Consider the following 13254-nt stretch of genomic DNA (forward strand, 5'->3'; position numbering starts at 1 on the left):
TTGTCTTTTCATAATGACATTAATACGCTTACCTGACCAAGATAAATGACTAAGAGGCAGAAGTGGGACTGACAACTTCAGAAAATCTTCATGTTCCTTGGCTGATAATAAGAACAATACATTTGAAACGCAGAGAGACTATTCTCTCTCTCTCTCTCTCTCTCTCTCTCTCTCTCTCTCTCTCTCTCTCTCTCTCTCTTTTCATTTTCTTATTCCCCTTATGTCATACTTGCGCACAAGCGGTTCAAACTACATTTCCCAGCATGCATCACTTGACCATCTCCACCAATCAGATTCCTCGGCCTACCCTCCAATTGAAAAAAAAAAAGAGGCTCGAGACTGAAACGTTGTCTGTGCAGTGTGATTGTTTACACATAGGTATTTCCTGCAATATTATCAATATATAAATATAATAAATGGCATCGACTTTACTGTCACCCATGGTGGATTATTATAATGACGAGGAAGAGCTAGACAGTGTGGATGAAGATGAAGATCGCAGTTTCAGAGGCAGAGACTCGGAAGAAGGTGAATACGCACAGTAATTTCAGTTTATCTATCTTTTTATCTCATTCACTTATGATTGATGCATTAAAAGGCATATTTCAATTGCTAATGAGCGAACTGGCTATACGCTGATAGTAAAATAGGAGCTCAGTTATGAGTAAACATGCAAGGAAAGTGTGCATGTGTCGTGTTGTTTTCTGTTTATTTTCGAGCTCTTTTTTTTGCAACTTTATCGGCATTTTTTAAATCTGTATAGTGATATTGTTTTACGTTAATGTTGGCTGTATACGCATTTAACTGTATAATGGCTATGCATTTTCATATTTGTATGTTTTATGTGCTATCCAGCCTGTTGATAAACAGTTAGCAGAGTTAGCAGCACACGTCAGGAAACAAATAAGTTACATTAAGCAGGGTGTTTTTAAACTCATACAGACTCGAAATCAGATTCAACAGAGGACTTACTTGCTTTTAAAGTATCATTTTGGGAAACAGTTGATTTATGGTGGCAAATATTTGGGTTGAAATGCTTGGAGTTGATCTCCGCTCACTTAGCTAATGCTGGTGTCATGAACACATTTGAGATGAGACTGATGATGGGAATGAAATCAGACTTAAGAGATCAGATACTGTACTTGACATAATGTATTTTCACTCTCCCCTTAATAATAAAAGCTTCCAATATTTAAAATATTGGAAACATCTTGAAGAATAAAGTGCGTGTGCGTGTGTGTTGCCTGGTAAACCCTACTATTATGGGTACAAAATGTCCCCACAAAGATGGCAATATACGAAATCCTTGTCCTTGTGGGGACATTTTTACTAATTATTACTACTAATTATTGTGCATATTACCCTCATACAACTATATTTTAAACCAAAATCTTAATGTTAAGATATGCTAATGTCCATTTGTGACCCTGGATCACAAAACCAGTCACAAGTTGAATGGGTCAAAATGATCGATTTTTCTTTTATGCTAGAAATCATTAGGATATTAAGTAAAGAACTTGTTCCATGAAGATATTTTGTACATTTCCTACCATAAATATATAAAACATTTATTTTTGTGAGTGAATGCAGCACAATCGCGAACATACATGGACAACTTTAAAGGTGATTTTCTCAATGTTTCGATTTTTTTGCACCCGCTGATTACAGATTTTCAAATAGTTGTATCTCGGCCAAATATTGTCCTATATACTAACAAACCATACATCAATGGAAAGCTTATTTATTCAGCATTCAGATGATATATAAATCTCAATTTCAAAAAATTGACCCATGTGTGACTGGTTTTGTGGTCCAGGGTCACATTTGTCAAACTCTTCAAATCTTGTAGAAACGTTTAATCTAAGTTCTTTGAATGAAAATGGTATTACCAGTCAAATGTTTGGGGTCAGTTAGATGGTTTTAATGAAGTCTCTTCTGCTCACCAAGACAAGGGTGCATTTATTTGACAAAAATACAGTAACATTGTGAAATATTATTACAATAAATGTTTTTATTTATTTTTTTTTATTTAAAAAAATATATATTTTATTCCTATATTCCTATGCAAAGCATCATTACTTCAGTCAGTGTCACATGATCCTTCAGAAATCATTCTAATATGCTGTTTTGGTGCTCAATGTAACATTTCTTTTCTTGTTATTATCAATTAATATTTTTGTGTAAACCATACCATTTTTTTCAGGATTCTTTGCTGAAAAGAAAGTTGAAACGGACAACATTTATTGGAAGTAGAAATATTTTTTCACTTTTCATCAATTTAATTTCTTTAAAAAAAATCGTACCTCAAAATTTTGAATTCAAACTGTAGGACGTATTGTTAGCAATTAAAGTCGTAGGTTTCATACCCAGAGAATACATGAACTGAATGCATTGTATGTTGCTTTGGATCAAATTGCTTTGGTCTGAAATGTGTGCTTTAACTTATTATTTTTTCCATGTTAACTTATTTATGTTTTTGAAATAGTCTTAGATCTTTGTTTGTTATTAATCTTAGTATCTTGTGACAGTTCCCCATATAGCAGTTAATACAAACACTATGTACATTAATTCCTCTGTTATAAAAAGGTCAGCAAACAACATATGTAATGTGATTTATCTATAGGCACATGTATCTTTTTTCAGCCAAATTTTCCACTCTAAATAAGAACAACAGAGGAGAATATCTGGTTGTTACCATAAAAAAAAAAAAAAATAAAGCTACCATGTCTGTCCGCTAGATGGCGCTACAAATGTGCAATCATAACGTGAATAAACCATAAACTAAAAGGCCAAAAGTGTGATACCATACCTTATCTTATACTATAATGTATAATTAATTTATTGGTGTTATATTTATTATTATTATTATTATTATAGACACAGAAGATGCCAGTGAAACAGATATGGCCAAACATGATGAAGACGACTATGTTGAGATCAAAGAACAGTGAGTATTCCTTGTAATTGATATTGTATTCATATCTATCTATCTATCTATCTATCTATCTATCTATCTATCTATCTATCTATCTATCTATCTATCTATCTATCTATCTATCTATCTATCTATCTATCTATCTATCTATCTATCTATCTGCCTGTCTTTATATCTATCTGTCTGTCTGTGACAAATTTCTGCTATGTGCATATTATGTAATAAAACTGCATCATTTCTTTGAGATATTTTGTTTTTGTCTTGATTTCAGGATGTATCAAGACAGACTGGCATCCCTGAAACGACAGTTACAACAACTGCAAGAAGGTGACTGGAAATACTCCTGTTCACTATTGCATTTTCTTTTTTAAGAGAAGCTCAAGTAATTTTGTAGTTGAGCACTTTTAAGGCACAATTTGTACGATTTTTGGATTCAAATATTCAAAAACCATTTGAACAATGTTATATATTTTGTTGACTCATGTACTTGCATTATCCTAAATCTTAAACCAATGTAAATAAATATGCAGTATGCAGTATGTAAAATGTAAAAAAAAAGAAAAAAAAAGGCATTATTCTTTTTTCACATGTTCTTATCCAGTAAAACATGTCTGTTGACAATGGAGAAAATGATCTCTGCTAGCACAGACACTAAAGCTACACTACGTTCACACTGCAGGCAAAAGTGACCCAAAGCTGATTTTTATTTTTGCTCATATGTGACTCAGATTTGATTTTTTTGTCGAGGGATGGTGAGCTGTTATACTCATATACTCAAGTATTACAATGACAGCTCTGTACAAGCAAAACCTGAGGAAAAACTCTTTCTCCTCATCCTCGTCTGCATTCTCCCAATCGCCTGTGCACAAATTTGCTGTCTTCCTCTGTACATAACCTTATAAATGAACGCGTGAATGCTGACTTCAGTAACCTCTGTGTTTACTTCCATATGACACCGTGTGCAGGACCGTAACCAGTTCACACTCACATCTGATTTTGGCCACGTTTAAAAGATAATGTGAACAGCCAAACAAAAAGATCGGATCTGAGCAATAAATCAGAATTGAGCATTAAATGGATAGTTGATCCAAAAATGAAAATGTTGTCATCATTTACTCACCCTCATGTTGTTCCAGATCTGTATGAGTTTATTTGTTCTGTTCAACATAAAATAAGATATTTTTAAGAATGTTGGTAATCAGACACTTGATGGAATCCATTGACTTCCATGAGAGGAAAAAAAAAATACTATGGAAGTCAATGGATTCCATCAAGTGTCTGATTACCAACATTCTTTAAAATATCTTCTTTGTGATCAACAGAAGAAAGAAACCCAAACAGGTTTGAAACAACTTGAGGGTGAGTAAATGATGACAAAATTTTCATTTTTGGGTCAACTATCCATTTAAGGCTTGCAGTGTATACACATAGTAAATGTATTTCATTTAATTTAAAACAATTTTTTTTTTATTAACATATGTCCTGAAAAGTGCATGTTTTGATTGATAATGGTCTAACAAGGTGATGTAGCCTGGCTTGTTACCAAAAGGTTGTAGGTTCAAATGGAAGGGGTAATCTATCACCATTGTGCCCCTTGATCAAGACAGGCTATTCCAATGGGATTGTCCCTAATAAGTGTACTATACATCAGTGATAAAAAATGTCAACTAAAAATGAATACATTAGAACAGTTTTTATACTCATTAATTTCCACAGGCACACTGCAGGAGTACCAGAAGAGAATGAAGAAGCTCGATCAGCAGTATAAAGAGAGACTTCGTAACGCTGGTAAAAATGATTTATAATAAAGCTTTTCAGCTCGATGTCAGTGTCAATATTTCAGAAGCCAACTTTACATGATTATCTCTTGTTTGTGCTCTCTCTTTCTGTCCCTCTCTTTATCTTTTCAGACCTATTTTTACAACTTGAGGTAGGATGCAATTCATTAATTTTATGTATCTGTTGATTTATTATAGCTGCAGAAAGCAACAGATATGACAGGTTAATTAATGCAAAATACATTTCTTGTAGACAGAGCAAGTGGAGAGGAACTACATCAAAGAGAAAAAAGCAGCGGTGAAAGAATTTGACGATAAGAAAGTGGAACTGAAGGAAAATCTAATTGCAGAGCTGGAGGAGAAGAAGAAGATGATCGAGAACGAGAAATTAACAATGGAGCTGACAGGAGGTGAGAAAGTGGGAAAGTGAGATCAGAGAGATAAATGCAACCTGAGAGGGTTTTTGTGCAAGGCATTGTTAGTATTGCTGTTGTAGAGAACAATATCCTGTTCCTATAGCTGAACGCGTAGCTACTTTGTGTATAAAGAAAAATAACTTGAAGCAATAGTTCCCCAAAAGTGAATTCCTGTCATCATTTACTCACTCCCCAGCTGAAAGACTTTTTTTATGCATACCACAATAGGAGAAATGCTTTTCCATTCAGTCAACAAGGACTTTCAAGCTTCAGAAAAGTACATAAACGCACTATAAAAAGTGATGAAACTCTCTTTGATGAGTTCATGAGAGAAGTACCAATTTCCAAATCGGGAAGGAATCATTCTTTTGAGTCAAAGAATCAGTAATTCTTAATTGACACAAGTGAACCGAAGGATTCATAAATCAGACTGAACTGGTTTACAAGTTTAACACTCGGACTCAATGATCTAGTCACACTGGTTAACTCTCTGGGGAGGATGATTATCAGTGGCTATGTATCCAAAGTTGTGTGAATTTAACTTGTGCACGAAATTGGAATATCTCATAAAATATTTGCGAATAAAGCACAGTTTCCATCCCATGTGTTCAAGATAACAAAATTGTCACTTTGTAGGAAATTGGCGCAAATATCTGTAATAAAGATTAAAGTTGCTGCAATCGGGAAAGCCACTGTGGCTCTTTTTTCACACATCATAAATGACGGAATAATGAAACGCAATAAACATTGTCATGTTATCTTGCGTTTGGAGGCGGATGCCTGGTGTTTGGGAACTCAATCGTGTGAAACAGTTCTGTGAGGTCATTATTTCCAACCATTTTGATGACAGACTTTGGCTCAGGCATTTCAGAATGACCAAACCAACATTTGAAATGCTGTGCAATGAAATTGGTCCTCTGGTTAGTCCAGATATCTAATCACATCCAAAGTTATGTGAGTTTTTGCGCAAAGAGGGATTTATTAGGGCCCAAGCCTTAAGGTGTGTGTGTATTTTACACTCTTGCTGATTTAGAGATTAACCCAATCATTTCTGCCTGCATTACAGGATAAGAGATTTCTTAGGCCTTTTCTTTTAAAATCACAATGACTATATAGTTTTATATAATTAGTTTATTTGTTAGGTTAATAAAAATTTCAGATAACCTTAATAAATACTTCTGGAAGTACACCATTTTTAGATGCAAATGATACATTTATAATCACTTGAAACTGAACTATAACATCCTGTCACATGCAGTTTATTTAAATTGAAAGGATCTCATGGATGTGGCTGTTATGGTTCACGGCCATAGTGGCACCAGCTGACTGTAGTAAATGTAGCGTATTCAATTGACTTTGACTGTCTTTTTTCATTTACCGGCTATAAATGCGTATTGCCCATCTTGCACAGTTTTCCTGAAGTTACCGGGGTGGCGCCGGGGCTTGGGCCCGTCATCGCTGCTTGCAGCTATATTTAAGTAAATGTGCTTCAATCGTAGTTTATGCGCATGTCTTCTTATCAGATAAAACAATGATCAGCATTAATTTAATGCATTTTTAGAGTTTGTGTATTTTGCCATTTCCATCCATAAAAACATCCATCCATAAAAACTTAAATTTAAACTTAAACTTAACTTAAATCACACAAATTTATCCTGTAATGTCAGAAGACATTTACAGAAGTCGTATAGACCACTTTTATTATACTTTTATGGTGTTTTCTTATTATCTTTCTCAAGGTTTCTTATCTTTCTCATTGCAATTGCATGAAAAATTAGCACTTCGCTTTCGCTGTGCGAAGATTTCGCTGAAATGTAAAGTGCATTATAAATAAAATTTATTATTATTATTATTATTAAAAAAAAAAAAAAAAAACAGTACAGCCTTCAGAATTTCTACATTTTGTGTTTCATTGAATTTATTTTTGTGTGAGATATTCATTTAAATCCCTAAACCTAGTATGTTGTCCATGTATTTATTTATTTTAGATTCCATGGAGGTAAAAACCCACATAACCCGGAAGCTCCGGAGACGACCCAATGACCCTGTGCCCATTCCAGACAAGCGGAGAAAGCCTGCACCTGATATCCTTCACATAGCTGTAGAGACCCCATGCACTGGAAACACTTCAGACCACCAACACATCAGTTATGCATCTTCTATGCATCTGCAGGGGGCGCTGGAAGTAGGGGTGCTGTTTTCACTGGATTGTAAATGCAACACAAATTATGTTTTTTAAAACATTCGCACAGAGTGTGACGTCATATTGTGAGTGTGTGTTGAAAGAATTTGTCCGCTCTACTCCTGAGTGCAAGCTTAACTCTAGTGTTGTGTAAGGTAGGCAGGTTTTATTTTCTGTCACTGTGCAGGCTCTTTTATCGTAAATGACAGTGTCAACAGCTCAAAAAAACCTTTTAATTAAAGTCTTAATTGATGTCCCATAGACCGGTCCATTATAATTGCAAGCAGTATCAATAATGTAAAAAATGTGATGTGCAGTCAAATATCTCAGTGTGTATGCTGTAATGATCAGGTTTTCTTAACTCTCCTCACCTCAGTTAAATTATTTACTTACTGATGAACAGATCATGGAAGATCTAAGAACATTGAACAAGGTAAGGTTACGAATTGGAATTAGCTCCATTTTTATGCGGCAAATGAAGCCCTGTTACAATCTAAGTACAAATTTCACTGCTTCTCAGAACTTTTTGACCTAATTTTCAATATATCTAATTTTATACCATTACCATTTATAAAAATGTAATACACTTGCATATTTTTTTGCAGGCTATGAGATGAGAAAATGTAGTGTGATTTAAAAAATTTCATCAAATTGTAATGAAAGTCTTAAAGATTTGCGTCTCGGCTTTGAAGAAAGGATTTTTTCTCTCTTTTTGGGTAATAAAAAGCAGGATCCCCTGAAAATTGTATTACATTTTATTACTCAAAGAGATACGAGACACATTACTTGCGGATGACAAAAATTGGTTGTATTTTACTGACTTGAAAAGGCTGCAGACCACAGAAAATAGGGTTTTGATACTGACATACTATTGGATTCATTTTTTTTTTTGGCAACTGCTGATTACTGTTAGCTGACCAAGATATCAGGTTGTTTGTCTGTGTCTGTCGTGTTTTACACCTGAGATTGCTGAAGAAAATTAAAACAATCTTCCTTTTTGCTTCATTTCCTTTATAGCTTAAATCTCCGAAAAGACCAGGTATGGAGGTTTTGTCTTTTAGAGGTGATTCCCCATATAATTTCCCATCAAATCTTTTTTAAACCACAAAGTCTTTAAAAATGAGTTGGAAATTAATTAAAAGCGATGTTTTTCAGCATCCCCGTCCTCTCCAGAGCACCTCCCGACCACTCCAGTGGACACCCCGTCCCAGCGTTATGAGGCACGGATAGAGGAGGGGAAACTCTACTATGACAAGAGATGGTAAGATTCTGCCTGTCAAAGTATGTATTTCGATACATCCATGCACCTGCTCTCGCAGATAACACACGTCATCAGCCCGTTTCATGCTATGCAGAGTTAGACAGACGTCAGTCACTGAGCACCGCAACCGAAAAAGCCGCCTCTGCCTCACAATTCCTCCTGAACCCAATCAATGAGCTTATGCCGTGTTAACTACTGTAACTATGGTTTAACCACTGTAATTTGGAAGAGATGGAAACCTGTGACGTTATACTCCGTCGGGTTCGTGACTCGAATTGATAGGTTTTACTAGCAACACTATCAACGCTGAAATGAATTGCAGCTGTCAGGTGATACAGGTAAGTGCTCTTTTTAGTTGTTTATGTTCATTATGATAATGTTATGTGCTTTTGAGCCTCTTGTGATGCTTTTGTTTGCTCCCTGCTGTTTTGAAGAAGGCGTGGCTTTGGAGACACTCTGAAGGGAGGGTGGGATCACTATTGTTAGCCTCTCTGAAAATCTTTGGGTGAACTTAATTTTGGGTTATTGTGTTTTACATACTTCATTAGTAATTCATGTTACATATTCAGGTTTTAAGATTTCTTTAAGGTTTTTGAACTCTGATTTAACATGCTTATTTGCATTTTAATGATCAGTGACTCGATGTTGGTTTAAAGAGATGATAACCTTAGGTAAAGCACATAGTGAAAATAAAAGCCCTTATGAAGACTGACTGATTTACATTGTGGAAATTAATGGTGTATTTACAGCTTCTTGCAGCTGGGGCTAATTGCACGCTTGCCAATCAAACCTTGACCCCCTGGTTCCCGCAGGGCCTTGAAGCCTAAAAAAAAACTTTTTTACTTATACTGACCACAAGATGGCACAATCACTCTTTTGCTTTTCAATTCTATCATATAGTTTACATAAAGGACAGTGTCACATCAGAGAGCTGGAACTGACCTGAGACAAGACAGATCTATCTATCTATCTATCTATCTATTTGTCTGTCTGTCGTTCTATCTGTCTATCTATCTGTCGGTCGTTCTATCTATCTGTCTACTGTTCTTTCAATCATTCTATCATCATATTGTTCTGTTGTTCTATCTATCGTTCTGTCTATCATTCTATTGTTCTATATATCGTTCTGTCTATCATTCTATTGTTCTGTCTATCATTCTATCTTTTTGTCATTCTGTCTTTTGTTCTGTCTATCATATTTAGTCTTTAAATTGTATAGGCTTATTTGTATACATAATTTCTATCATAAGTTACTTTTTTACAATTTTATATAGTGATTCCGGGATTTAAGTAGCATGACATGTAGGTAATTTACATGGGAGGAAGGATATTTAAAAAATTTTGTTTCTTGCAGCATTCTGATTTTTATTTTATGTGGGCTATAAGAAGGTGCTATCTTTAATATCATATCGTATAAGTTATTACTATTGGCTGTTGTTTCATTCGATGTATGTACATAAGAATGTGAATGTGATGTATTTGCAAGGGGTAGTTTGCTTGAACAAGGCAAAATCTGTGCCAGGATTCAGGTCACACATTCCTAACATGGTATTTACCGTTGTCCGTGTCCTGATATTTAATAATGTAAACATCATGGGCATCAAGATCCACAAATTCTGACATGCAGTACTCTGTACAGACTACATAAATCTATATTTTGTTGTTTTGAATAAGTGATCATAATACACTGGAAGCTTGTGGTTTAGGATGAGGACTGGAGATTACTTTGTCTTATGCGTTTGTGACATTAAATGTCATGAATGCCTCTGGATTTTTATGAGCGTGTCAGCATGCATTTATCCAGTCGTGCCCTTTAGACAGTGGGCTGCCGTAGCTTTCAGCATTGCAATCCAACCGGAATGTTTCTGTGCAGATGAGGATAGAGTGAGCGGAGGAGGAAATATGGTTCGGCGTGATACCGCAGGCAATAAATAATGTTACATGTATATTAAATGCAGTTTTATTCTGCTATTTTGATAATGAGTGGAGAGGTTGAGTTATGCCTCTCTATGAACTTTTCCAGAGGATGCTTATCTGAGAAGGTTGAAGCCACAGGCTACTTTCGCTCTCTATGTATACTGCGTTTTAAGAAATGACTCTTTAATTAGTGGTGTTTGTGCCACAGCACACTTGTAAAAGCGAGTTTGCAGTCTGTATTGAATGTAATGGAACAAAAAGACAAAAATAAAGGCAAGAACTTTTATTGAGTTGTCCTCTTTGACGGGCTGCACGCCAAAAAACGATTCACGAATAATGACTCTTAAGAACCGATTCTTTCCTCATTTCTTAATCTGGCATATTTTACCTGAATTGTGAATCTGAGTTTGCAGTCTGTATTGAGTGTAATGCAATAAAAAAGCAGTGTACCACAAAATAACAGCAAAAAAACCTCTTTCTATTGAGTTGTCATCACGGACTACAAAACAGAAGCAAACATTCGGCATGACCAGTCTGATCCGATTCGATCCGATCAGTCCCTGGTCTGATCCTATAAGCCGGTTCTTTTTACTGAATCAAAAAAAAAAATACATTGAGCCCAGTGTAGCATGGTTCCCAAAATGAAAGACTCATATGAGCCAGTTCTTTTTTTAGTGAATAGTTCAAAAAGTTGCTAGTTTAAATCAGTCTGAAACACTGCCCTGTATAATTTATAGAATTAGCAGAGAGAGAGAGTTTAATTTACATGTAAGAAAAATGGACAGTATAACTAAAATATACCAAAATTAATTGAACCATAACTACACTGGAACAGTAAGTGCTCCCAATTAAAAGTGCAGTATGTAATATTGACAGCTAGCGGTTGAAATGGGTGCCAAATTTGTGCCCCCCTCCTCGACGCTCACGCCCGTGGGTTGCCAGACTGAGGGCACGCAACAGGAATGAGTGCAATTGGCAATAGAAAGTGATGAGCCTTACACTGTAAGTCGTCATGGAGCTTTTTAGATGATGCTGAGGCTTTTTACGTCAGGTAGAATCTGAGATCTCTGACCCAGTTCGTTTGCTTGCTTCCATGGCTGCAAAATGATGTGTTTTCCGCTCGCTGTCAGCCTGGGGTGTCGAAATACTATTGAGTAAATTGGCAGTGGGCGGGATCACACAGACCAAAACAAAAACAGACATTCCGACCCAGAATGCACATTTCAAAGTAGAATATCTGACTGTAGCAACACGTATTTGAACTCTTACATCAATAAAGTTAATTCTCCATGCAGAATTTCATGAAGATGAGAAAATGATGACAGCATTTTAATAACTGTGAAATCCTTTAAGCCAAAATATTGCTTTTTCAGTGAAGATACGTGAGGAGATAAGCTCACATACAGTACCTGACTGAGAGGGATTTTTCTGTAATGATCTTTCAGTCTAAAGGATCTTAAGTGACTAATACTGTTTTTGTTTCAGGTACCATAAAAGTCAAGCAATCTATCTGGAGTCCAAGGAGAACACCAAGATCAGCTGTGTCATCAGCTCTGTGGGGACCAATGAGGTTAGTGTCTGATTCTCTCCTCTGATTGGTGCTAAACAAATGACTGTGCTCTTCAAACTAATGCCCTGCTCAGAGGGGAAATAAACAGCAGGTTATTGAGATCAGCCCGAGTGCATCAGCTTTGGAGAGCCAGAAGAGGCAAATTCTCATTTAGTCGCTCTCATTTATTGTAATCTGCATCCATATCAAATTGTACGAGGATGTATTTTCAATGGCTTTTGTCTCATTTGCATCCTTTTAATGCCAGCATCAATAGCACACTGCATAGATCTGGACTCTTACTTGCTGAGCCAGTGGCTTTGGAGTACAAATCACTGTTTAGGATTCATTTGGATTCTGGAAGAAGGTGGTACAGGATAAACACTGAAGTGCTTTGTCTTGGATTTCGATTCTCTTGCAGATCTGGGTGAGAAAGACAAGTGACAGCACGAAGATGAGGATTTATTTAGGGCAGCTTCAGCGAGGGGCCTTCATCATTAGACGCCGATCAGCAGCATAGACGTCACTCTTCCTCATCTCTTATTTTACAAACATTTTAATGCTCTTCTCGTTTTACTAAGTCGTCACTACATGTCGAAGCATGATTTTTCTTCCTGTCTTATCTTATTTTTCTATCACTCTCACACATACTGAGTATATCATGAAATGTCTCACGTTTGTCCTTCTTTTTGCTTTTTCTTTCTGTATGAATTTTGCATTGTACATGTAATGCAGTCGCCATTTCTGAGGTAACGCTTTACTGTTTGATTTCAAAGCGCTCAGATGAAGTGTGTAGGCGACAACACACTTTGGCATTCTATTGTATTACCAGTAAGGCATTTATTTTGTTGTTTTGTTTAGATTTCAAATGACTTTGCAAGTTTTAATTTTGTATTTAGTCCAACATTAAATAAATTTGGCTCATACAGTGCAAAACAACATTTGTTTCTGCATAATTGCTTTAGTTTTTTCCTCCTGTTAACAATACTGCTAGTTGACTTTATTTTTAATGGCCCTTCTTCTTACACGTACTATAAAATGAGAAGCACTAATTTACATTTGTATTTATGTTCTTGGCTGAAGCTTTTTTTTATATAACAAACAACTTGCAAGTAAATGTGTTTATGACAATTATTTCAGAAGTTTGCTAAGATGCTTACAAGTACATGGGATCCTTGGGCTTAGAGCTCAAGATTCCGGTTAGTTTGAGAATGCA

At 35.7% G+C, this 13254-nt stretch overlaps 1 protein-coding gene across 2 annotated transcripts; it reads left to right on the forward strand.

Annotated features, from left to right (window-relative positions):
* The first annotated feature begins 301 nt into the window (after window positions 1–301).
* On the forward strand, window positions 302–12977 carry suds3 (SDS3 homolog, SIN3A corepressor complex component). Of its 2 annotated transcripts, none has more exons than XM_084115933.1 (12): window positions 302–528; window positions 2878–2947; window positions 3207–3262; window positions 4652–4723; window positions 4846–4865; window positions 4967–5123; window positions 7118–7213; window positions 7683–7744; window positions 8329–8374; window positions 8467–8572; window positions 11975–12059; window positions 12460–12977. In XM_084115933.1, the coding sequence occupies exons 1-12, from the start codon at window positions 417–419 to the stop codon at window positions 12556–12558; spliced, it is 981 nt and encodes a 326-aa protein (XP_083972059.1). In that variant the 5' UTR covers window positions 302–416; the 3' UTR covers window positions 12559–12977. The 2 variants fall into 2 exon arrangements, with proteins under 2 accessions (XP_083972059.1, XP_083972060.1); XM_084115934.1 differs by having other exon boundaries at window positions 8329–8350.
* The last annotated feature ends 277 nt before the right edge of the window (window positions 12978–13254 follow it).

The sequence above is a fragment of the Abramis brama genome (assembly GCF_963993115.1).
Source record: "Abramis brama genome assembly, chromosome: 5".
Taxonomy (NCBI): Eukaryota; Metazoa; Chordata; class Actinopteri; order Cypriniformes; family Leuciscidae; genus Abramis; species Abramis brama.

Coding starts and splice junctions, on each gene's coding strand:
- suds3 (XM_084115933.1), top strand. CDS start 417: ATGGCATCGACTTTACTGTCACCCATGGTGGATTATTATAATGACGAG. Junction 4,724..4,845: donor AGAGAGACTTCGTAACGCTG/GTAAAAATGATT, acceptor TTATCTTTTCAG/ACCTATTTTTACAACTTGAG. Junction 8,375..8,466: donor GGAGGTTTTGTCTTTTAGAG/GTGATTCCCCAT, acceptor GATGTTTTTCAG/CATCCCCGTCCTCTCCAGAG.